This window comes from Pinus tabuliformis, chromosome J (assembly GCF_031772625.1).
Source record: "Pinus tabuliformis cultivar Carrire ecotype Pingquan chromosome J, CPIR1, whole genome shotgun sequence".
Classification (NCBI taxonomy): Eukaryota; Viridiplantae; Streptophyta; class Pinopsida; order Pinales; family Pinaceae; genus Pinus; species Pinus tabuliformis.
In genome coordinates, this window is record NC_142295.1 from 1,020,670,392 (window position 1) to 1,020,698,347 (window position 27,956).

General features: G+C 38.1%; 1 protein-coding gene across 1 annotated transcript in view; it reads left to right on the forward strand.

Moving 5' to 3' along the window:
* The window catches only part of LOC149230331 (protein WALLS ARE THIN 1-like), a 46,161-nt gene extending 20,376 nt beyond the window's left edge, over window positions 1-25,785 (forward strand). The window contains exon 3 of the mRNA XM_089381275.1: window positions 25,693-25,785. Within this exon, the coding sequence (XP_089237401.1) occupies window positions 25,693-25,785 (93 nt within the window). The remainder of the gene's footprint in view (window positions 1-25,692) is intronic.
* Window positions 25,786-27,956: the final 2,171 nt, after the last annotated feature.

Genomic DNA, 27,956 nt, shown 5'->3' on the forward strand with positions numbered 1-27,956 from the left:
ATGGAGCGATCGATAGGCATTTAAGGCAAACTTTATGGGCTATATTTGTGAAAAACTATCGCCAATCAAGCATTAATGGACCGAACGTGGGGGGAATGTCCGAATGAAAATTCAAAAGGTACTATAAATTACAAAGGGTTGTCTAGCAAGGCGCTATAAATTACACAGAGGCTCGCGAGGATGCAGTAGGTGAAAGCACTCAAGGAATAGGTAGACGTTTCTCGGTATAAGGAAGTAATTTTGAAGGCACGTTTACAAAAGTGGATTGATGAGGCATATATCATTACAACCTCCACTGAAAAAAATCTCGTGCAGCTGCAAGCAACATAGGAAAAGGTTCATGGTAGTGGTTCAGCTACAACGGTCTCTGAATATCACATCGAAGAAGTACAGTAGGCAGACACTCAGTGCATTGTCAATCTTATAGCAATCCAGGCATAATTGGGAGATCTTTGCGCAAAGATTTCCGCATCAATAGAGTGACTTGAGGGCGAGTCACGATGTTTGTGTTGGGGCCTATTGGGCGCGGGATCCCCCAAGGGAAGTTCTGGGGCTCATAGCCCAAATTTTGGTCAAAAATTCTAACTCCGATGTAAAGACTCTGCATTTTTTGGGTGCGGAGCACGTAGCTTGTAAAAGAGTCATAGGGTTGTCCAACCTCAATTTTGTTATTGTAATTTTGGCTATAGATATCTACCCTTGGTCGGCGAACCATGGGATTGTCTAAATAGAGCGAGGCTCTAAGTAGTAAGAGATGAATCATGACCAAGCTAAGGATGAAGAGTTGAGTCATATCTATGGAGTAAAGTCTAGTTTTCGGTCGTAGAGTACGAGAAGGCTCTGAGGTTGTGTGTAGAGGCCTAGTAGTCAGCAGCTGAGTGTGCGAACCCCTGCAATAGAGCGCACAAGGCGATTTGAGTCTGTAATAGTTGGAAGCATTAATAAAGAGAAGTTTTATATCATTTCTGTGTATTTGTTTCATGTTTTATGCATTGAATATATTGGGTATGAATTGCATTTCTATTGTTTATATGATGCGCGAATATATATGACTGTGTTGATTAAGTGAATGCAAGATAGACTAACTGTTTATGTGAAGTTAACTAAGATATGTAAGAAGATAAGTAATATACATGGTGTAGTTTGGTGAAGTAGCGTAGGTCACTACCATGGCAGCACGAAAGCATCTCAGCCCCTGGTTAGGGCTGCGCAAAATGCGATTATACCAGATCGCAAAGGTATTGATGGTTAGAACAATGTTCAAAGTGACCTGCGCGAAGGTAGGCATAGTTGGACTAAATCGACACCTCAGACATCTCAAGGGTGTGGAAACTTGGCTCCAACATCCCCCCATACTGCTTTGCGTGAGACTTCAGTCTGCACTCCGTGGGCTGATGTCGAAAGGGCTAGTAGTGTAGGGATTTGTTTGGCTAAATAACTCCGAACCTGGGTCAGGCCCCCTCAAGCCATCAAGGATGGAGTTGAGCACGCTCTCCACCACCCTCATGTTGACACTGGACAACAACAAGCCATCCCACCTAGAATCCTTGCCACCACAACCTCTTACGCAGAGACCATCGAAGTTTAGAAAATCTCAGAGAGGAGATGTGCATGGGGGAGAACCAATTGGCATGCAAGGATAGAGAAGATTCCTCCCACATGCACCAAAACCACTTTATAAACTCAAAATCCAGAGGCCACACTTGGCTCGTGCATTAAAGCACTAAATGTCACACACCTAAGAAGAAAGATGCCACTACACAGGCCCAAAAACCAGGAAGTGACATAATTAAAAATGACTAGAATAAATGATTAATTCATACATTTGTGCTTGTTAGTGGGTCATATTTTTATTCTTGGACAATAGTAGTCATTTAGGTTAATAATTTTTAATTTTTTCACGTATTATCTAGTCATATATTTTGGTTCTCGACAAAATTAGTCATTTAGGTTAGTTGTTTTTAGTTGGGTCACTTATTACCTAGTCTTATATTTTATCCCTAGACTAAATTAGCCGTTTAGGTTAGTCGGTTTTAGTTGGTTCACTTAAAATTGCTCAAATTTAGTAGTAATTCACTTGAAATAATTGTGGTGACTAACTCTTTTAGTCACGTACTGACTAATCTCTCATTTTTTACTAGCACATGTTGGTTTGCTTCTTAGTAGGATGGTCATTGTAAATACTGAATTGAGCTAAATTATAAAGCTCCTTGGGCAGTGTGCTTTGCTTCTCAGAAATCTTGTTGGTGGTAGGTGTCATTGAACACCAAGGATAGTGTTCCCCTATGGGGGAGGGTTTTGTACTCGCCCTGGTCAAAATTCCATGTAATAAAGTTAATAAATGAAAAATAATAGCCAATTTCATGGGAAATGTATTCTGAGATGAATGTTGGGAAAAACATCTAGTGTGGGTGTTCATTTTGTTTATTATGGCTAAGGAAATTGGAAAAGTAAATGGCAAAGGCTTTGGAAAGGAAAAATGACATTAATTGGCATTTTATTTATGAAAAAAATGGAAAATATGAGAAAAGGAAGGTGAAAGGTAATAGGTTGCATGTGAGGAGGAAAATGAAGTAAAATAATGGAAAATGAATAAAATAGAGGCTTCATTGATAAAAAGGCTTCTAAAGATTAGTTCACAACATTTTTTCAGTTCAATTTTGGAGCTCTCTCTCTCTACTCTCTCTCTCATACTCTTGGACACTTAGATAATTATTGGAGCAATCTAGCATTGAAGGAAAGAAGGCAAAGGAAGGAAATAAAGCAAGAGGAATAAAAATATCAAGCAACGAAGAGAAGGATCAAGCAACTATAATAGAATTACTTGTAGGTATCAAGTTGCACGTATGATTTCCTCTCTAGTTTTGGAATGCACGGTACATACATGTGTGTTTTTTGTTCTCTTGCTGTCTTTGGAATGGGTTTTTCCAGGTGTGACAATGTTCTTCAACCTTGCCTTGCCATTTTCGAATATCCATGGTGTAATGGAGTTCTCTTGTTTTGGTTAAGCTGAATTGATAGATGGATTCAAAGCTAAGTGGCTGGTGTAAGGATTGATCACAAGGCTTAGGAAACTCTAGGTGGGGTATACAATAAATCATGATTTTGAATAGCCTTGATTTGGCCTAGGAATCCCTTAGCTGATAATCGTGGGATACATAGTAAAGCCCAGAGGGTGGTGACCTTGTAGGCCTAGGAATCACTTGATCAGTAATGGAGGGATACACGATAAAGTTGAGAGGTTGACACATACAAATTCCTTGTAGTTTACGTCGAGAGATCTGAAGGCATCCATGGTTGTATAGGCCTAGTGATATGATGTGATTGCGGTAAAGCCTGGTTGTATTGATGAGGTTTTTGGGCCTGGGAATCCCTTGGTGGGATATACAGTAAAGCCTAAGGAAGCCCTCGTTTATTTTGTTGTGAGTCCCACATTCATGTGAGTTGATTGGTTGAAAGAAATATTTGGTTCAACCCAATCTATGGTTGTTGGCTTGAGGGGCTCAGACTCGGGTTTAGAGTTAGCTGCGCTAACCAACAAAACCCTATACCACCAACCCTTTCGACAATGATCTATGATATTGAGGGATGCTGGAAACAAGTTTCTACATCCAGAAGGATATGGAGTGTGGATCTTGACTTAGTCTTAAATCTATATCTGTGCTAAGTGATCTTACTTAGTATTATACTAAACTTGATCTATTCATGCAAAAATACTACTCACAGATCTAAACTCTATCTATTATAAATAAATCAATGGATCTTAACTAATTAATTATAACAACACTCATCCATCATATTTGACCTATATTTTACTTGGGAAACATAGAAGTAAACAATAACTTCATAAAATAAGCACAACATGTAAGTACATAGCTTTGCCTTCAAAATATTCCTTATTATCTTCACATCTTCAAAATTACAATCTTTCTTACCCTACAGACATAGCTGTAGGGGCCTGCACACACAGCTGCAAACTTACCGAGGTCTTTGCATACAGAGCTACAGGAGACTTCCCCTTCACTCGAATACAGATAGATATGACAATTACAGAATCAAAATGTCCAAGCATATCATAACATGGTTTTGACTTACTAAGACATCCCTTTATATATATTTTTCCCTTACAATACGATGGTCCGCAAACCATGGACAGACTCAAGACATAGAATTTAATCCCATTCATTTACAAAATAAGGGGCTTTGACCCACCCTAAATCCCCTATGACTCCTAAAACACTGTGGGAATCAAATTTTGCTCCTCAAAATGTGGATTCTTTACAAAAATTTGACAAAATTTTTACCTATGAGGACCATACCCAACAAGCTCCCAACACAAATATGTGACTTGTCCAGAGTCACTCAACTGGTACATCTTGAATATTTGCTTTGAGACCATTGTATTCATCCTTCAAAAGATGAAGTGTCTCAGTGCACTACATGGCGGCTTGTCATACTTCCTCTACCAATTTTTCTATTGTCGACCCTGTTGTTGCTAGATCGATGGTTCTTTGCATCTTCCTTATGTTCTTCAATTTACTCTCCATTGTTTGTAAGAGTTGAACGCTTCCTCAGCCAATGGTTGCGTCTGTGCTGAAATGACATACTCTTTTTTCTGTAGCTCATCAATCTATCCCTACAAAAATTTTCCCTCCTGGAGTCGGGAAAATCGTTGGGCAGGTGCTAAGGTTCATGCCATCATTTTGATTTCATCAAACTTTTGTTGCATGTCATAGATCTCTACCTGAATTTTTTGTACATGTTGGTCCTCATACAGCGAGGTCCATATCTCCATAGTGTCTTCAAAGATCTTAATACAGTCCTTGACTGTAGTATCTATATCTTCCATAGCATCCTTGATATCTGTTGCGTGATTTTCGTGAACTTCCAGGGCAATTGTCGACTGCAGCCTCATCTACAACTCCACAATTTTCATTTCCAACTTGAATTTGACTCTGTCAACTTGCAACTTGATTCTTTTAATGTTTCCATAAGCTTTTGAAGCTTCTCCTATGATGTTTCCTCTTTCTGGATTTGGAGCTCCGATAGCTCACTGCATGCTTTGGTGATGGCTGCTTCTAGTTGTTTCCTGTGCGTAGCTGCCTCACCATGCTCCATGATGGCCTGATTCTTGGTCTCAAACATTTGTTGGTTGTCATATTTAAATTATTTAATTACCAATAGAGCACATTGTTCTTGTATCTTCAGTTCATCAGTGACTCCCTGATGTAGCTCGTGCAATGTCTAAATGGGGAGAGCTGCAAGGTTGAGACTTAGATTTTTCCAATACTGCGCATGCTTCTAATCTTCAAATATCTCAAAATGTAGAGACCCCCTGGTAGTTGCACAATCCTGAGCTCGGGTGTGACTTCTATAGTTATACTAAATGGTGCCATGCTTGCTTGACCCATGCTCACTTGAGTCACACTCGCTTGAACCATGCTCTCCTAAACTTCCAACTTCTTGAGGCCCTATTGGACCTTTGTCAACACTGGTTCATACTAGTCTTCAATGTTTCCCCACAAGTCCTCTACCACATCTCGAACCGTGTCTCCTATCTCATCGATGTCCTCCTCAGTGAAGACCATCGGTTCTACGCCAATGGATCTGTCTGACTAATTATTCTTCCATGCACCTCCTGTTGGGCCTCAAAATAGTCCTTATTCTCACTCCATTATTCACCAATACCTTCACATTAATTACCTTCATGTCACCTCCATTCCACCTCCACATCATTACATTTACCTCATCATTGGGTTATATCTATGCTTTTCCAAAGTTTATTAATTCTTAACATTTTATAGTGGATTTATGGTTAAATCTTAGAAAATAATATGCTTATACTTATATCTAACAATTAGAATGAGTTTGTTGACATGTGTAGGTGATTTGGAAGGTTCCAAGATACTCTTATGTGGCCTCCAAGACTAAAATTCGAATTCTCTTGAAGATTTGAAGGATATTTGGGATAGGGATCAAGCATATCTCATGGAGAAAAATCATGGATAAAGGAATATGTGTCTCATATTGGTTGTAACCATATGAGGGATTAGTGGATCCCCATTAATGAGTTAGTTGCTTAAATTTTTGTATAAATAGGAGCACCTCCTCCATTCCAAGAGGAGGACTCTTCGATCATGTATCCAACTTATGATGGAATAGAATAAAGCTTTATTTTACATAAATTTCCATTCTATAGTTTTAGATATAAGTTGTTTTAATGTAGTATATGGAATAATTTGTCACTTTGTTCTTAAGAGAATTGAGCTCACTCTAAAAGGACCAAAGAAACATTTTATTTCATAATAGATCTTATTTCATTTAATTGTTTAGATGTTTGAAGGTTTGTTTGTGATTGATGAATGGGTTTTAAATTAAAATCTTATCAGCATATGAGGGAACAACCAAGGGTCTAAGTTAGGCTCTCCCTCAATTTGATTTGCATAATAATTGAAATTCATTCTTCTGCTTTTAAGTTTCAAGTTATTTCATTTCCTATGCTTATGAATGAACCTTAGTTGAGTTTGGATCAATATATGAGGGGACAATCAACGGACTAAGTTAGTCTCTCTCTCTCTCTATTTGAATCTGAACAACAATTAAATTCATTCTCTTGTCTTTATTTCAAGTTTCTAGTTTTATGTAATAAATGATTTCTTTTCAATCTATAATACTGTAGAGAAGGACAACCAGGACCTCCTCAATTAGGAGCCTCTTCCCTTGCATATTATATTGAATCATAAATCATTTAGTTAGTCATAGAGTTAGTTTCCTACTCCTGCATATATTTTGCTGGCATCATCACAAGCTTACGAGTTTCCCTGGTTGATAATTTAATGAAAGCAATTTAAGCAATTAAATTTCCCAACACCTCCAACACTTGATTTCTTCCTTTTAACAATGAAAGGGGAATCCACCTCCTCAGTATCAACAAATGGGTCTTCACCACCCTGATCACTGCCTCCAGTGGCCTATTCTTCATTCTTGACTACGTGCTTTATCTCCATTGCAATGTCCTTCTCTAGCTTGATTGTGACTATCTCAGTCACCTTATTTTCACCCTTCTTGATGCCCTTCTTGGTTGGATGCTTCTCGGTCTGTGCACTTGAAATATTTGTCGCTACATGATTGGTGCCTTCTTTTTCTTTCTCTACTCCTTCCATTGGTGGAGTTAGCCATTCACTTGGTCAGTTTCTCACCACTTGCACAAAGTCGTCATCAGTGTAAAAGAATGGCATCTCATACCAGACTTCCTCCAAGTCCTTCTTGGAATGGATGTATACATGGTGAAAGTCCTCCTTGAAGTCTACAATCACTTTATATTGTTCAAACAAAACTGGTGAAAACCTCGGCTTCTAGCTGATCACGGTGTGCAACTCCATTTCAACCAAGACCCAGAACATTTTGTTTTCTGTAACATGAGTCAGCTTCTTGGAAGCCCACAAATAGGCAAACCACGCACCCTCATAGACATCTAGGTCCATAGTGGGGAACTACAACTCCTCTAGTGTTCTCCACATTTTCAATTTTATCATGAGAAACAACCACGCGTAATGGAATTTATTTCCTTCTTCTTGTGCCTCATGGCAGTCATCTAAAAATTCCTGGCACAAATATCCTACCTAGTTGAACTGGACACCCTTGCTCCACTGTGTAGCCAATGATACGACCAGCTTGGGTACCTTGTCCACTTGACAATTCCTCATTATTTTCTCAGCAAAAATGTACACAGAAAAACACAAAACCTGATCATTAATGGAGTTGATTAAAAATCCCTTAGATTGCCTGATCAAATCATACTCCTTCTTAATCATCTCAGCCAGCTTTTTCTCCTAAGTTTTTTTACGAATGCATTCGTGGGGATTTATCCTTGGTAGGGAAGCACATTTATCCTTCTAATCAACATATCATCAATGGGGATCCTCAACTCCAGCCACAGACATCCATCATGCACCAACACCAATAGTTGGTGCACACAAATTGTGTTGATATTGTTGTGCCCAAACTGTGGAATATTGAGCATATTCAACAACACAGCTTGTTGAATTCCTACTTCCCATGACAACAGTTCGACCCTTGTTACATCGACTTCCTCATACTAAACTGATTTCAAATACTTGCTGGGCTTGAACTAGGGATATTTGATCTGATCATTAAGATCCCGATCCTCCATCCACAGTTGTGGCACTCTTTCCAACAAGTCTCCCTCAATCGGCACCTCTTCCGGTAGCAGTGGTGTAAATACTTTGAATTTTATATCATCTGCATCCTTGGTAACTTTTGAGGTCATTTTTCATGGCAACATATAAGGTGAAAACCTAGATATGGGTTCCATATCTTTTGTGATGATAGTTTATATTCCATCGGCCACTTCTTCCAAATATGAATCTTGGGGCTCCATCTGTTGTTTCTACTTGTCCAACCTCTCCTTACTTCTTTGTTCCTTAGTGATTTTTCTCGGAGATTGCCAAACTAGAGGCTACTTCATGTTTTACTTTGAGTTGCTTGTGCCAATAGTTTTCTTCCTTAGGGACTTTGGCCGGTGACAGGTGCCAGTGGTGTAGCAGTCATTAGGAATCCTAGACCTCGTCTAAGAAATTCTTGCTCAATCTCCTCCCACTTCATGCAATAGAATGCTCAGATCACACTTAAGCAAAAAACCACCACTCTAAATCTCATCAAGAAAAGTGTTCGAATGAGGAGGAGGTTTCCATATTTATAATCCTTTTTAATTGCAAACTTCATGATCTCCTTCAGATCCACCTTATAAATGTGAATTTTGCAATAGATTTTCCTAGATTTTCTCATTGAATGTGTTCCCCCCACTCCTTTTAACGACAATGTCCCTGTCAAATCAACTATAGCATTCCTAACGGTCATATTTTGGATGAACTGCATTAGAACCCTCCCTGTAGCATAGTTATTCCTTCTTTGTCACAACGTCCTCCACCTATGCCATCCTCCTAAATACCGCACAACACTTCCTCTTCAACAAAGTCCTCCTTTGGTAGAGTAGTTTAAAGTATCGTGCTTCCTTCCAACTGCCTGTAGCACTAAGAATCTTCTTTGTTCATATAGTCATTATGCAATCCCAAGGATAGAATCGTCCCTATATAGTTTCAACCTACTCCAATTTACTCACCCAGAAAAGAGTTCTCCATTCAGCTTCGTGAGCTGAACTACGCCTCCATTTGAGATATCTCGAACAATGTATGGTCCTAACCAATGAATTTTGAATTTTCCTGGGAATTTGGTGAAATTATTATTGTACAACAACTCCAAATCTCCATTCTTGAAAGTTTTTTGCTTGATGTGATGGTTGTGTCAGGACTTTTCCTTGGCTTTCTGCACTTGTTGGTGAAATCCTACAATAAAACGATCTTCCTCAAGTGTGAGAAATTGTTCCAATCTCTCCTCCATGGTCCTCTTGGCAACAACCTGTGTAGCGTAGGCTTCAGTCTCACCCGAAGTAGTATAGGGGGATGCTAGAACCAAGTTTCTTCATCCAGAGACTATTGTGATGTCTTCTAGAGCCTTAAATCTTCCTTCATGTGGATCAATAAAATCTCACAGAACATTGCTACAACTCTATCAAAACAACCTTCAGACCTCCACAAAGGTCTACGATCAGTCTTTGTGGACCTTTAACAGTCAATTTTCTTACTTATGTGCATCAGAGAGCAGTCCTAAATTATTGTTCATGTAGGTTTACTTAAGTTATTAGTAAACACAAGAGAATTCATCAGAGTCTTCACGAAAGTACTTAAACATGCATTACGTACATTAGTAAGACTTATTTAGAGAATCACATAACATTCAATCAATATCTCATAAAAAAACCATTCATCAAAAGCATATAACATTAGCAAAGATAAACGGTAATACGTAGGAATTCTTCAGAAAACTATCTTTATTAATCTTCAATTCAAGATTACAAACTCAAATTTCCCTGTGCACACAGCTGCAAGGGTTTGCACACTCACCTGCAGACTCTATCTAGGCCTCTGCACACTCAGTTGTAGAGCCTTTCTTCTTCTATCTTACCCACTTCTTCTCCCTCTTGTTCTTCTAAATCTACTTGTCCCTTTGCTAAGACTCACTATTTATAGATTTTTCATACAATGCCATGGTTCGCAGACCATAGGTGAATCTCAAAACCAACTCATAACTTATCCAAAACAAGGGAATAAGCCCCTTTGACTCCTATTCATCTATGTGCTCCTCATCCACAAATCACAGAGACTTTACATTATTTACAAAATTGTACCAAAACTTGGGTTATTTTAACACCAAACTAACCTAGGGGACCCCATCCCAACAGGCCCCCAACACAAAGATCGTGACTCACCCTTGAGTCACTCTACTGGCATTGTGATCTTACTGTGAAGACCCCCCAGCTCCACCTAGATTATTGCAACTTCAGTAGTGCTCTGTGCGGCTGCCTGTTGAACCTCCTCGATCAATTTGCGATTGGATGGTTGTTGTAGTGTTTTCTTCTCAATGATGTATGAAAAGAACCCAACCCACTTAAGATTGTGAATGACAAACAATCTCAACAATACAAATGGCTATTAAACATTGTAGATCTACAGCAAATGATAGAAACAAAACCTACCAAAGTCCGAATCTATGCCACAATCATAGTTAAACAGAAAAAAGAAAGAGTAATAACTCCAATCATCCAATGGAAACCAGATATGTAAGGAATAATTTATTATAACACCTGCGAAGGGAACAAATAAATGTTACCAATCCCCTCTATGGGATTGGTTCTTGGCTATCCTCAAATGTCTTCAGCTTTTGTAGAGTCTCTCTCCTATATAATGTGTAAACCTAGCAAACTTATGGTGTGCGACAATGAAAATAATCAAAGTTACAACAGTGAGTGCAACAATGAAAATAATTAGAAGTGAATAAAGAATGGAAAACCCTTCTATTTATAACAAAATATTGAGTTATCCTCCAATAATGAGCAATAATAAAATATTATTGATCCCATTCTTGGAATAACCATTGGGAATATTTTATTATATTTTCTTAGGAGGGAAAAAGTATTTAAACTTTTATTTAAAAATAATAAATAAATAAATGATTTATTTATCATCTCAAGGAATTAGTTAAGGAACAATAAACAAATAAGGATTTATTTAATTATTCCTAAGGGATTTAGTCAATCTTAACAAAGAATAATAATTAATTAGTTATTAATTAATTATTCTTAGAGACAAATAAGATAAATAATGATTTATCTATTTATTTTTCATGATTGGGTCAAATTTGACAAGGAATAATAATAAAACAATGATTTAATTAATTATTCCTAGAAGAAAGCCAAATATATAATAATTTATCTAATTATTCTTCGTGTGTTTAACTATAAATTACTTACCAAAGGTTTTTTATTAAGTCATTTCTCATAGTGAGAGCAATTTTACTTTGGTTTGGATTTACATGGTGTACTTCAACCCGTCTAGTAAATTAGGCTAGATGATCAATTTTTGGTGATAACACTAGTCCTTCTACTGCTAGCCTCATTGTTTGTTGTGTCTGTTGTAGTCCCTTAAGCTTATCCTGAATGGTAGTCATGACTTGATGCGTCTCCTCCAACCAAGGCTACAACCTAGACTTTAGTAAGGCATCCTTCTTCTGCGCTTCCTCCAGCTATGCCAAAAGTTGTTTTCCTTCCTGTAATTTGGCAAGGCATTGAACTGGTACTAAGGTACGCACAGTCACCCTGACCTCACCATATTGATGTTGCAGCTATCTTACCTCTGTGTTCAATGCTACAAGTTTGGATCCTCCTACAGATTGGTCACTAGCTCCATAGCCTGCTTGAGCAATGTCACATAGTTAATGACTATGGCATCAAAGGTAGCAATGCCTTCCTTTATCACAATTTTTCACTACTCCTGGACCTCAGGAAAAGTCATGAGCTGCAACTTCAAATACAACTTTGCAATCTTCATGTTGAACTCAAAAGTTACTCATCCAACTTTTGCTTTAGCTTCACATACACTAGCGGCAAGTTTTCTAATTTTGGCTTCTAGTTGTGCATCCTCTGGGATGTGAAGCTTAGGCACCCTCTTGCATGCTTCCACTACTGTTGACTCTAGACATGAACTATGTGCCTAAAGTTCCTCCTTATCCTTCAGAACCTATGTATTTTCAACAAACATTTGTTCATTGTTGACTTTGTACTCACCTATGAGGTTGAGGGTGCATTTCTCCCTGGTTCTCAATTCATCTGCCACCCCCTTATGTAGTGCATGGAGGGTTTCATTGGAGAGCACTGCTATATTCAATCCTATGTTCTTAATGTACTAAGGATAAAATGATTGTTGGCAAGCTCTACACGAATGGACCCATCTGGAAACAGTTTAGTTCTGAGATCTAGGGTCCTTACTAACTCTGTTGCTTGGCATGTCCTAGGTGTCAAGTTCGCTTTCTCCATGCTCGCTTGTCTGACACCCACCTGTATTCTGCTGGCTTGGGTTTGTAGCTCATGCAGATCCTTCTGGATGCTCCCCAACGTTTGCATGTATTGCTACTCAAACTGTTGTAGCACTTATTTTGTTGTATCCCTGACTTTATCGCCAATCTCATCAAGATTTCCTTCTGTCACCACAATGGGATCAACTTGTGTTTTATCTGATTTCTACTTTTTCCGTGGTCCACCCTTCTGCTCCTTACCACATCTTTTCAAAATAAATGTGGTGCTCTTCCCCTCATGACTGCCTACGCCCTGGCCTGAAAGCTCTTCTTCCTTTGTTTTCAGCAAAGGTGATGTATCATCCTTCCACGACTCACATTGCTCTATTTTTGCGTATTCCTTAGCAGCACGTTCATGCTCTATGTGAGCCTTTTTTACAGCGTCCTTCCTTTTCTTCTCCACTAGGGTATGCACATCTTTCTTAGCAGCCTCATTATGTCTTTGCACCGTATAAATTTATGCACTCGTCCTTGTTCCATCATCTAAGTCTGACGGGGTGTGCCACTCTGTAGGAAATTTCGCTACAATCTCCTGCACGTCCATTTTTGGCACCAAAAAGGGAAATTGGTGCCATTGCTGATCTGGATCCTTCCGTGCTTGGATATAGACTCTATGGAAGTTAGCCTTGAACACCACATAGGCTGACAGCTACATGAATAAGGTTGGGGAAAACCTCGTATGCTAATTGATTGCCATACAAAGGTCCATTTCTACAAGAATTCAAAATATCTTCATCTCTGTAATCCACGTGGCATCCTTTGTAAACAATAAGGAATCGAATTGTGCTGCCTCCAACAATCCTTCCTCGAGTGGAGGAAAGTGGCTATCCTCCAGCAACCTTCATGTAACGAGCATAATTGACAGCAAAAACCAAGCGTAATGGAATGGCTTGGTTTCCTCCTGGGCTTCTCTACAGTTTGCTAGGAAATCCTGACAGAGGTACCTTGCCCAATTAAATTGTATACCTTTCGCGCACTGCATAGTAAGGGAAACCATTGGTGTCGAAACTTCATCCGTGCTACACTTTATCATAACCTTCCTTGCTAAATCTGGCCAACAAATTGAACTTCCTGGTCTATTATGGAAAGAATGGAGTACCCTCGCAACTTCTTGAGGAGGCTATAATCCCTCTTCATCTTGTCTGCAATATCTTTCTCCCTAGTCTTCCCTCCAAAATCCTTAGTCGGGTTCGCGCCTTTGTAAGGCAGTTGCGTGATTATGTGAATTAGCATGTCCGTGATGAGAATAGGATCTCCTAGCCATAAACATCCATCATGAACCAATGTGAGGAGCTGGCGCACACATATTGTATTAATGGGGGTACAGTGGTAATGTAACACCAACAACTGATTGAGCAACCCTGATTACTTGACATCGTGGACCCATTAGTTCGTCTCCAATTTTGTAACACCTATTTATTAATAGTATACCTTCCTCATATATTTGTCTGTCGCCAAATGGGGAATGTAGGTTTTAACCCCATACAGAAATTACCTGCATACGAATTCTAAAACACTAGAAAATAAACAATGTGAGATCATAACACATAAAACACATATACACAGAGATTTTCCCCTGGATGCCAAAACCGGGACTACCAGCTTGATTTTTCATTATGTTCCTTTCAATGTTACAATACATATTTATACATGCCAAAGCATCCAATACCATGGACCGAAAACCATCACGTCCAATACCATGGACCGAAAAACCATCGTGTCAAAAAACATGTGTGAAAATCATGCACAAAACCATAGGTGGGTCTGCCCAACCTAAAATAGGGTCCAAAATCAAAATTTTCCTGGGCGCTGCCCCGGACCCCATAAAGTGGGGTTACAGGTGCCTGTCAAACCCCCTGTTAACTACATGGAAAGAATATAACACAACCCAACATTCTCCTACTTGTTGTTTTCTTTCCACAGGGGGCCACAAGAGAGCTTAGTCACTTTCCCAGCCCTGAAATGCCCATTGTCTCTCTATACCAAGAGGCCTTCTCAGAGCTCACAGATTTTGTCAATGCATCTGTAGTATTCTTCAAAGTGTTCACCTTCACCAACAACACCTTTTTGTCTTCTATCATATCCCTCACAAAGTGATACTAAACATCAATGTGCTTTATCTTTGAATGATATGCAAGGTTCTTTGCCAAGAAAATTGCACTTTGGCTGTCATTGTCTATCCTTATAGCTTCCTATACTAACCCCATACTTGAACACAATATCTGCAACCAAACTGCTTCCTTGCTTGCATGAGTGGCTACCATGTATTCTACCTCTGTAGTTGATAGTGCGACTACAGATTGTTTCTTACTCATCCAACCGACTACACCTCCAAATAGGTTAAACACATACCCACTTGTAGATCTTCTCTGATCCAGATCTCCAGCCCAATCTGCATCAACAAAGCCACGAATATCCAACACTCTGTCCAATCCTGGTCTTCCTTGGTAGCAAAAACCATAATCACTAGTGCCACGCAAATACCTGAAAACCCGCTTCACTGCTGTCCAATGCTCCTTTCCTAGTTTTGACATAAACCTGCTTAATACTCCCACTGCATGTGCAATGTCTGGTCTAGTACAGGCCATTGCATACATCAGGCTACTGACTGCACTTTCATATGGAACACGGGACATGTCCTCTTCCTCTTCTTGTGTCTTGGGACATTGTTCAGCAGATAACCTCACACCTACAAAAATAGGAACCTTCACTGGTTTACTATCATGCATATTAAACCTCTACAGTATTGTCTTGACATACTTCCTCTAACTTAACCAGAGCTTCCTCTTTGCCCAATCTCTTTTAATTTCCATGCCCAAAATATAGTTTGCAGCACCAAGATCTTTCATGTCGAATTTGGAGGACAATTGGGTCTTCAAATCCTAGATAATTTCTTTGTCATTTCCAACCAGCAACATATCATCCAGATACAAGACTAGATAAATAACATGATCACCAATTAATTTAAAATACACATAGTGATCTGCTTTGCTTCTGGTAAAGCCAAGTCCCCGTATAAATGTATAAAATTTCTGATACCACAGCATTGGTGACTGTTTTAACTGATACAGAGACTTCTTTAACTTGCATACCAGTTCTTTCTTACCCTTCACTGCAAAGGCTTCAGGTTGCTTCATGTAGATTTCCTCTTCCAGATCCCCATGAAGAAATGATGTCTTCACATCCATCTATTCTACCTCAAAATCAAAAGCAGCAGCAACAGATAAAAGTAATCTAATAGAAGTTACCTTGGCAACAGGAGAAAAAATATCACCAAAATCAATTCCCGACACCTGGGAATAACCTTTGCTACCAACCGAGCTTTGTATTTCTCTACTTTTCCTTCTGCATTTGTCTTCTTTTTGAACACCCATTTGCTGCCAATGGGTTTCCTTCCAGCTGGAAACTCCACTAGATCCTAAGCCTCATTTTTGTGCAAAGATGCCATTTCATCAACCATGGCCTCTTTCCAGAGTTTTCCATCCTCTGAATCTACTGTTTCCTTCACAATTCTGGGATCATCATCAGTAATAGATAAATCAAAATTTGATCAGAAAGCAGATGGAATATACCTTTCAAGCTGTCTTCTTTCTTGAACTGATCTTCTCACAGCCAAAGTTTGTGGCTCTTCATCCTCTGATTCCCCCTCTGCTGTAGAGTATGATTCTTCCTCCTTTAGCTCAAACTCTATCTTCTCAGGTTCCTTTCGTTGGACTTCATGTTTAATAACATCTTTCACCTCTCTGAACACCACATCTAGGTTGTACACAACCTTCCGTGTGACTGGGTTACAAAGCTTATAACCCTTTAAACCATCCTTATACCCAATAAAGATGCACTTTTCAGATTTACTATCCAACTTGGTTCGTTTCTCCTTTGGAACATGTACATATGCGTCACATCCAAATACCCTTAGATGTGAAAGAGAGGGTTTCTTACCAGTCCATACCTCTTATGGAGTCTTATCCTCCAACGCTGATGAAGGTGACCTGTTGACCAGTTAACATGCAGTATCCACCGGCTCTGCCCAAAAATCCTGTCCTAACCCGACACCACTAAGCATGCTTCTTTCCCTTTCCATCAACGTCTTACTAATTCTTTCTGCAACTCCATTTTGCTGAGGTGTATATGGAGTAGTCTTTTTCCATGCTATACCACACTTCTTATAGAATTCTTCAAATTCCTTATTACAAAACTCTCCACCATTATCTGTCCTCAGTACCTTTATCTTCTTCTCTGTCTAGTTTTCCACTAGAGCCTTAAATTCTTTAAACCTGTCAAAGACTTCAGATTTCTTCTTAAGGAAATATATCCATGTATTCCTTGAGAAGTCATTTATAAATGATACATAGTACACAAACTTACCCAGTGATGGAACCTTCATAGGTCCAAACACATCATTGTGCACAAGTTTTAATATCTGTTTCACCATCTTACTACTAGAGGGAAAACTCACTTGATTCTGCTTCCCATATACAAAATTTTCACAGAAATCAAAATCCAGAGAGCTATTACTCATACCTTCTACCATACCTTTAGCATAATGTATCCAAAGGCCCTTTTCTCCAATATGTCCAAGCCTTGGATGCCACGGCATGGTCTTCTCTCCAGAGACCACTAGATTTTTTGCTCCACTTTCAGGAACCACAGAACTATTGCACCCATCAATAACAGTGCTACCTTGCAGCTTGTACAGAGTTCCAATCCGAACTCCCCGTATCAATACCAGTGCTCCCCAAACCATCTTGCAGGTATCCTTCTCGAACATTGTTTTTACACCTGCATCATCCAGCTTGCTAACAGAAATCAGATTTCTAGCTAATGCAAGAATATGTAGAACACCTGGAAGTGTTCTAACCCTTCCACCTCGCAACTTCAACTTTACTTTTTCGCTACCAACAATTCTAGCCTTCCTGTCATACCCCAAGAAGACATCACCACCATCATATTTCTCATACTCGTAGAACCACTCTCTATGGGGAGTGAAGTGAAAGGATGCACCTGAGTCAATCAACCATGCCTCATGATCTACATGTGCACTTGAAGAAGCCAGGTACACATCCCCACCTTCATCTGAGGTGGTTTTCGCCTCTGCAGAAGGAGCCTCATTAGATCCCTTTCCTTTGTCAGGATCTTTAGATTTACAGTCCCTTTTGTAGTGCCCTTCCTTTCCACATTTCTAGCACACCACCTTTACAGGTTTTCTTAGAAATTTAGGTCTCCCTTTAGATTTAGATCTCCCACTCGATGACTTATTTTTCTTTCTGTTCTGGGTCTGCCCTCGTACAGACAAGGCATCACCATTTTGGCTCTCCATATTTTTCCGTCTCATCTCCTCCATTAGCAAGGATGAGACTATTTCATCAAAATGCAAGGCGGTTGCATTGCTACCTATTGCAATAACCAGACTATCCCACGAATCTGGTAGAGAACACAACAAACTAATGCACTTATCTTCATCTGAAATTTTAATATCAACAGATGCTAACTAACTTACCATAATATTAAATGCATTCAGATGCTCTGTCACCAAGTCTCCATCTTTCATCCCCAAGTTATACAGCTTTTTCCGCAGGAACATTTTATTCACCAGAGACTTAGATTGGTACAAAGTCCCTAATTTGTCCCACAAAGCCTTCGTCGTAGCTTCTCCTGATACATTCAGCAATACTGAATCTGAGACACACAATCATATTTTGCTCTTTGCCTTCTGATCCAAATTCTTCCATTCTTCATCGGACACTCCTGTTGGTTTAGTACTCGGATCTACCACAATCCACTGGTCTTTATCCACCAACAGATCCTCCATCTTGAGTTTCCACAACTCAAAACTCTGACCATTAAATTTCTTGATCTCTATCTTTCCACTGCTCGCCATCTTCTTTCACCACCAGAATCGATCTCACAGATCTCCCACTAAACAGGGTCTACCACAGGCCCGAGCGAAACCCCTCAACAAAGGCGTCCCCTTGAAGCCAAAACAACTTTGATACCAAATGTAGGTTTTAACCCTGTACAGAAATTACCTGCATACGAATTCTAAAACACATAAAATAAACAATGCGAGATCATAACACATAAAACACATATACACAGATATTTTCCCCCAGATCCCAAAACCAGGACTACCAGCTTGAGTTTTCATTATGTTCCTTTCAATGTTACAAAACATATTTATACATGCCGAAGCATCCAATACCATGGACTGAAAACCATTGCGTCCAATACCATGGACCTAAAAACCATCGCTTCCAAAAAACATGTGCGAAAATCATGCACAAAACCATAGGTGGGTCCGCCCAACCTAACATAGGGTCCAAAATCAAAATTTCCTGGGGCGCTACTCTGGACCCCATAAAGTGGGGTTACGGGTGCCCTTCAAACCCCTTGTTAACTACGTGGAAAGAATATAACACAACCCAACAGGGAAACTTAGTGTGGTCTATGAGGTCCCAATCCTCCATTTTTAACAACGGGATCCTCGTGAGCCGAGGACTTTCAAAAGGGACCTACTTAGGTAGCCCGAGCTTGGAAACTGTAAACATCTTAGTATCTGGGTCCTTTTTGACCTTTTATTTTCCCTTCCACGTAGGGATATACTCAGGTAGCCTTGTCATGTGTTCCACCCCTTCAGCATCAATATCCTATGTTCCATGGAATTCTTCCACCTCTGGGGCCACAACTCTCTCTGACTGCTTATCTTTCTTCTACTTTATCTGTGTGTTTGTATGCTTCCTTAGGGATGTGCACATTGGCACTGACTTCTTCTTCTTTTCCTTCACAGTTTTTTTGGCTGGTTGGCTTTCTCTGGTAGGGGTAGGCTTCGGCGTAGGTGACCTCAGCTCTGTTGTAGCATGCATTTTTGTTGCCTTTAACATTCATTTTCTTATTTAAGAATCACTTGATAACGTTTCAAAAGAGACAAAAAGCAGGAGGAAGAAGTGATAATGGCATATCGGAATCATTAAAAGAATAAGTAAGTATAAAGAATCGGACCCAGTATAGCCAAGGATTAAATGAAATTGCAATATGGATCCATAACCAATATATATATTATGTGTTTGCAATGTGATTAAGTCGCAATCACAAAACACAGCAAGTATTCATATGAAGTACTTCCACGAGAATCACTGATTGCACTAACCCGAAACATATATATATATATATATATATATATATATATATATATATATATATATATAGATATATAGATATATAGATATATATATATATATATATATATATATATATATATATATATATATATATATATATATATATATCAAGTATTCATATGAAGTACTTCCACGAAAATCACTTATTGCACTAACCTGAAACATATATATATAGTCCTGGTGGGTATGACATATCCCATAGAACCTCAGCTTCCACCAATTGCGATTGCGATAGATGGACCCAAAACATGTATGTGTTATATTGTAAAGTCTTGATGGGTCCACCACACCGCAGGGCTATAGAAGTTGGTTTCACCGATTGTCATTGCGATGGTCGGACCTAAAAACATATATGTATCTTGTTTTATAATTCTGGCGGGTCCATAAAGTTCTGAATGCATATGTGTTGGTTCTGGCTGATTGCGATATGCGATGGCAAACTCGATAGTTTATATGCTATGTTTTATAATTCTGGCGCGTCCATCATGTCGCAGTTTATTAAGGATTGGGTTCATATAAAAATGGAAAAAGCTGATTGTGATTTGCAATGGGAAGTCAATGGAATGTTGAATAGGTGGATTTGATAGATTTATTAAATAGAATCAATTCCTTTTCAATTCTTCTTTGTGTGTTTTGCGTCGATTTCACTGTGTAAACAAAAAAAATTAATGTTAAAATTGAATCTGAAGAGGAAGGCAATTGGGTGTGTTTTCTAGTGTTTTGGCCAATCAAAATGCATCTGAGACATACATAAGCCCAATGCACAAGTCAAACACAGTTTATTACGATTCAAGCAGATTAAGGCATATAAAGAGGAACTCAGCAGCCGATTAACAGAGCAAGCCAACAGTCATTGTAATCTTCTATGTTCAATTATTTTCTAGTATTTTATGTTCTTTGAGATGTCTTTACCCTCTGTGTAATATTTTGTAATAATTCTTACTTCAGATAGTTAGAGAAACAATGTTAGTAGCTTGACAGTTTCAGAGATCAACAATTGTCTCACAATGTATAAAAGAGGAAAAACTACAAAGAAAAAGGTTGTTGTGGGAATTTTGGAGAACTCAGAGACTAGGCCACTGTATTCCTGATATAACTGTTGATTAATGAAAGAATCAGAAGTTTCCATGAATTCTTGGGTATAATTTTGTAACTTCTCTATCATGTGTCATCTTATGTTTTCTTCTTTCAAGTATAGTAATGAATCTGCAGGTCTTTATTTTCTTATGTAGATAAAGTTAGAATTCCTTAAAAGAGCTCTCCTATACTTGAAGTTTTCACCTTCCTTTCTAAGTTATAGATAATAGTTTCTGTGAAAGACCAACATATTATCTTTAACTTCTCCAAGGGTCACAGATAGTAGTTTCTGTGTTAAGCAGCATATTGTCTATGATTTAGTTCTCATTTTCATAATTCTTCTAAGTGACAGATAGTAGTTTTTGTGTTAATCAGCATATTATATTTAGCTTCTCCTTCAAGTTTTCTTCATTCATCATTTATATCTAGCAACAAATGGCATTTTGAGATTTTTCAGTCACATATGTATTAAGGGTTAAAGACCAAGTTTTCCAGGTCCTTCATTTGAGAATACAACAAACAATAAAGTGACAAATAAGTGACAGTAAATTATAATCATTAATGTCTTAAGCACAATTTCTCCACAGCTAGGAAATTGGTTTCTTAAGGTACAACATTAATTGGCACCGTTGTCGGGGAGAGAAGACAAGAACAATTTTCCCTGGGTTTTCAATATTTACCTCTGGTTGTTCAGTGAGGAGGAAATATTTTGTCGTTTTGAATAAAAGCAATTGAATAAGAGCACTTTTCCTTGGGTTCATTAAGTTTGAAGCTAATTCTTGAGAATGACAAGCTTCAGCAGTTGGTTGTACATTCACACCTGTGATTTTCACCTACAACATTAATTGGCGACTCCACTGCACTTTGAAGTTTTATTTTTTGGGTTTTAATGGCTCTCCCTACATTCTTAGTCCATAAATTTGATACATTCAATTTTACTGGGATCACCAGCTATCCTCGTGATATGCCTAAATTTTCTGAGTGGAATGAGTATCTTCCAAAAGTCAGTAGAAAGGAATATGAAGATCCAGCTTAGCACCTCCAAGAGCTTCATGAATGCAAGGAGTAGCAGGGCATCATTCATGAAGATGTTAAGATGAAGTTGTTTATGTTTTCTTTGGACCAGGAAGATAGGGTTTGGTTAAGGTCTCTGCCTCGTTCAAGCATTTCATCTTTGAAAGATTTCCATTCGTTATTCAATTATTTTTGTAGAACTTATTATGCACACAAATTTCTTTTTGAAGGTTGTTGGGAATATTATTATTCTAAAGAAAATTTAAAATATCAAGATAATCCTGTTGAGGAAACTAATGATCTTGTTGATAATATATCAAGCATTCAGAGAGGTTATAGTCAGATTAATTATGAGCAAGTCTCTGAAAGCAAAGAACTATCATTTTCTCAAAATGATGAGGAGAAGTTTATAAAAAAAAAAATTCTTCAATAATCTCCCAAGTAGAGAATTGGTTGACTATGTTCCAAGCAAATCAAGAGAGTATTCAGATGGAGGAAAGTTCAAACATGCATCAAGAATTTCTGCTTAGCAATCGAGAAGAGGAAGAAATAATTAAGTTGCAAATAAATCCCCAGAGTTCCTATTTTGTTAAATTTGATGATCCTCCTATCTATAATGAAAATGGTTTAAATGGGGAATAGGATGAAGTTCTTCAAGTGCATTAGTTGGGTGTTGAACATACAAGAAAAAACCAACAAGTGGGATATGTTGAATAGCAGTATGTTGAGCCATTAATCATAGCAAAAGAGGCTATCTCATGTAAAAAGAAAGTTGATAAAGAGGTTTTATATCATTGTATTGAAGAACACAATGATGCCCATGGATCAGAGGTAAACAATCTATTTGAAGTTGATCATATGTCATATGTTGATGTGAAAGAAAATTCTTTTTCTTCCTAAGGTTATAATTACAAATTATTTTCAATCAAAGCTTAAAGATGAAAAGTGGAGACATAAAAGTGATATAGATCATTTTCTTAAAGATGTTTTTGATTGTTCTGTTGAACATATTAAAAGTGACATAGATCATTTTCTTAAAGATGTCTTTGATTGTTCTGTTGAACATATTATCCCAACAGAAGGTTTAATCGAGCAAGAACCTTTAGACATACAAAATTTCTTTTTTGGAGATGATTAGGACCATATTTTTTCTTATACATTTGTATATCCTATGGCAGATTACATGGAGGAATTTATCAGCAATCTACACATATCATTTTGTGGATATATTCCTAATTTTTGTTGTGAGCTGCCTTTATGCATAGTTTAATTTTCAATTAGGATGAATTGTATTTTAAAAATTCATTGGCAAAATGGTTCAAGATTAGGCACTCAAATGTTAATCTAGTACCATTAGAAGATTGAATTCACCTAATTGAGGTCACTCATGTACATATGTTGGAATTTGTACATAAATAAGCTCAGGTGTTGAGTATTTGGTTTCCAGTTGCAGTTCTTCAGTTTAATCATTAGTTGAATAAGGGTGACTGTCCCAGCTAGAAACTGGTTTGCAGAGGTGTCAAACTTCGAGATTGTTAGGTTCCAGTTGTCAAATCTCAGGGTTTTCACAGTTTTGGACTCCATGCCCAACTAAGGCTATTGATCTACGAAAGCGCAAGCATCTTATCATTGCATATATTGGTATGGGTTCAACCTTAGTGAGACTCCTTTATTTTCTTTACATTCATAGATCCTAAGGGAAATGAACTATATTTTTTATTATATATTTAAATCGCAAAAGAAATAAGTGTAAAAGAGTCGGCCATGGTATATCCAAATATCAAACCATGTTAGACTAGGAGCATTATATTGGAGCCGTCAATACAAGAAGATCTACAATCATCAGAAGCTGTTATAGACATTTTTGGGCACTGCAACCCCAAGCATAAATGTCCATAAAACAAGGGCTCCTAAGTCCCTAAAGGTGTTTTTCCAACCCCTAGAAGAACAAGGTCAACTAATTACAGCATCTCCCAGAAGTTCTCCATGAAAAGCTACTCAGAACTCGTCAAAACTGGACCATTTCACCTGCTCCATAGGCAAAGTGCATTGCATCCCACCTCAATACACACAGGAGGTGCATTTCATGTCAAAAAGCCCTTCTATGGGGTGTGATGGGCAAGAAGGGACAATTGACAGGGTCAATCCGCAAGGTGGAGAAGGATGGAATCTTCCAGAAACTTCTCCTGTGATGCTTGCCTCTCTGAATTCAACCAGGGATGAGTAAGAGATCATCAATATCCAAGTGGAATCAAGAACTATCATAGGGAAGACACTAATCAAATCTCAAGCTGACTCACCTCCCTTGTAGACATCTATATATGGATCCCTCATCCCAGAGATCCGGGGGCTGGAATTTTGTATCTTGTAAGGAAGTGCTGTTGGTTTCTTGGTGCAACATCATAGTGTTGGGTGATCTAAGCTTTTCATGAGGTGAAGAAGGGCTTACTTGCTGAGAGGATGATGTTGGGTCAGAACAATTGGTTGTAATTCTCTTGGCTCTTTCTTGATTATCAATAAAGCTATTCAAGTTTTCCTCCATACACTTGTGTGATTGATGTTTTATGCTTTTGTGTGGTTAACATACATCTGATCCTATATTGCTTATGATAATAGATCTATGTTCTTGTATAGTGTTATGCTGCTTTGATTCTACAGGTACTCTGTGAATCTGGGTACATATGAAAGTAAGTAGCAAAGGACTATCAGAAGAGAGAGGAATCGAGCAAGGAACCAAGCGCAAGACAGAGGTTGGTCTCCTTTATTCTTCTCTCATCTATCTCTCATAAAGGAAAATGAAAGTAGTTTTAGTTTGTTTTTTTTCTAAGGTAGCTACCAGCCTTAGTGGGATTAGCAGCTCTGCATAGACACTATTCCCGGTAACAGAAGCACATTAATTCGGGCGTTAACCAAGACAAAGACAGATTTAAAGCTATAAGCGGATTTTCAGGCAGACGCAAAATGGTAAATGGTTTTAGAGGAAAGCACCCAATTCCATTCAAAGGTTGACACGTAGCAACTAGAGGAGAGAAAAAAACCACCCATTTTGGGTGGGTAACTCTCTTGCAAATAGTCCACCCGAAATTTATGTTAGCTGTCGGATCCTGGGGTTGAAATCTATGGTGGAAAATGAACCCAGAAAATATATATATCATGTTTATTATTTCCGGTGGGTCCGCAGAGCAATGGGCAATACTTAAAGCATTACTTCCAGTTCTGAATAATAAGCATCATTCCATTATAAATACCGGAGTGAAATCAATGCACAAGACTCCATGCCTAAAGTGAAGGCACTAATCTGCAGTTCTTAGTGCTTCTGTGGCAAAAGCACTATCCCCAAGTGGAGCCAAATGTTGTAACATGCATTTTTGTTGCCTTTAACATTCATTTTCTTATTTAAGAATCACTTGATAATGTTTCAAAAGAGATAAAAAGCAAGAGGAAGAAGTGATAATGGTATATCAGAATCATTAAAAAAACAAGTATAAAGAATCGGCCCCGATATAGCCAAGGATTAAATCAAATCGCAATATGGAGCCATAACCAATATATATATTATGTGTTTGCAAGGCGATTAGATCGCAATCGCAAAACACAGAAAGCATTCATATGAAATACTTCCACTGGAATCACCAATTGCACTAACCTGAAACATATATATATATATATATATATATATATATATATATATATATATATAGATATATATATTTAAAATCCCAGCGGGTACGACGTATCCCATAGCACCTCAGCTTCCACTGATTGCGATTGTGATGGCTAGACTTGAAAGCATATGTGTATCATGTTTTATTATTCCGGCGGGTCCGTAAAGTTCTAAATGCATATGTGTTAGTTCCCACCGATTGTGATATGTGATGGTAGACCCGATAGTTTATATGCTATGTTTTATAATTCTAGCGTGTTCGTCATGTCGCAGTTTATTAAGGATTGGGTTGATATAAAAATGGAAAATGTTGATTGTGATTTGAAATGGGAAGTCAACGAAATGCTAAACAGGCAGATCCGATAGATTTATTAAACATAATTAATTCCTTTTCAGTTCCGCTTTGCGTGTTTTGCATCAATTTCACTGTGTAAATGGAAAAATTAATGTTAAAACCGAATCTGAAGAGGAAGGCAATTGGGTGTGTTTTCTGGTGTTTTGGCCAATCAAAACGCATCGGATACATACGTAAGCCCAATGCACAAGTCAAACACAATTTATTATGATTAAGGTGGATTAAGGTATATACAGAGGAACTCAGCAGCCGATTAATAGAGCAAGCCAGTATTCATTGTAATCTTCTATGTTCAGTTATTTTTTGGTATTTTATGTTCTTTGAGACGTCTTTACCCTCTATGTAATATCTTGTAATAATTCTTACTTAAGATAGTTAGAGAAACAGTTTTAGTAGTTTGACAGTTTCAAAGATTAGCAACTATCTCACAATGTAAGAAAGAGGAAAAACTAGAAGGAAAAAGGTTGTTGTGGGAATTTTGGAGAACCCGGAGACTAGGCCACTGTATTCCTGAAATAACTGTTGATTAATGAAAGAATCATAAATTTCCATGAATTATTGGGTATAATTTTGTAACTTCTCTATCATGTGTCATCTTATGTTTTCTTCTTTCAAGTATAGTAATGAAGTTGTAGGTCTTTATTTGCTTATGTAGATAAAGTTAAAATTCCTTAAAAGAGCACTCCTATACTTGAAGTTTTCACCTTCCTTTCTAAGTTATAGATAATAGTTTCTGTGAAAGACTAGCATATTATCTTTAACTTCTCCAAGGGTCACAGAGAGTAGTTTCTGTGTTGAACAACATATTGTCCATGATTCAGTTCTCATTTTCATAATTCTTCTATGTCACGGATAGTAGTTTCTGTGTTAAGCAGCATATTATCTTTAGCTTCTCCTTCAAGTTTTCTTCATTCATCATTTATATCTAGCAACAAACGGAATTATGAGATTTTCTAGTCACATATGTATTAAGGGTTAAAGACCAAGTTTTCCAGGTCCTTCATTTGAGAATACAACAAATAATAAAGTGACAAATAAGTGACAGTAAATTATAATCATTAATGTCTTAAGCACAATTTCTACACAGCCAGGAAATTGGTTTCTTAAGGTACAATAGGCTCCATAGGCACTGTAGTTGGAGCTTCCATACTTAAAACTTCCAGGGTAGTTGTATCAGAGGCAACGTCGCCAGCACTAATAGTTTCAGTAGGACTTGGCGCAAACATTTTCTCAAGAATAAATTTCTCGTTTATCTCAGGAAATTTGGAAAACATGGGGCCCACAACTAAATCTTCCCAAAATGATCGGTTCATAGACAACAAACAATGAAGTTCACCATTAATTCTAAGAGCACAAAGTGTTCTCTGTTGGACCGGCACGTGTAATTTATAGGGGGTTTTGAATTCAAATATGATTGTTCCCCCCAATTCCTGATAATAAAATTTGTTTTGGTGGTAGGTCTTCAAATATTTTTGCCTTAATTTTCACCGCACTGCTCCACTTAACAATCTTTTGGCCGTCAAGTCATAAAAAATAACTCCAATGGTCATTTTCCTGTTGCACTACATAGTGCCTTCCTCCATGGCACAACTTCCTGAGCATAGCTTCATGGGTTGCATCTTCATCACTCTCCGTGCAGCCTGTGTGTTGCATTATCCTCCAAGCTAGGCAGTGTAGTTTATAGTCTCGTGCTCCTTTGCAACTACCTGGAGCACTAAGACAATGTTGCTGCCATATAGTCATTGTGTAGGATCCCCTGTATACAATTTCAACCTGCTCACATTCACTCTTCCCGGAAAGGGTTCTCCATCTAGTTTCGCAAGCTGAACTTTGCCACAATCTATAATTTCTTTGACAATATATGGCCCTAACCAATGCATCTATAATTTACCCAGAAATTTAGTGAATTTACTATCATATAAGAAGACAAGGTCATTTATTTTTAATGTGTGAAGCTTGATATGGAGATCATTCCACACCTTTTCACGTTCCTTCTGTACTTGTTGATGGAATCTTACCAAAAATCGATCTTCTTCGAGCTCCATTAGCTGCGTGAGCCATTCCTCCAAGGGCTCATGATCTGCCATATCTGATAGGGCTGCTATGAACAAACTAGGCATAGTGTACTCCATCGGCATTATGGCTTCGACCCCATATACTAATCTGAATGGCGTTTTCCCTG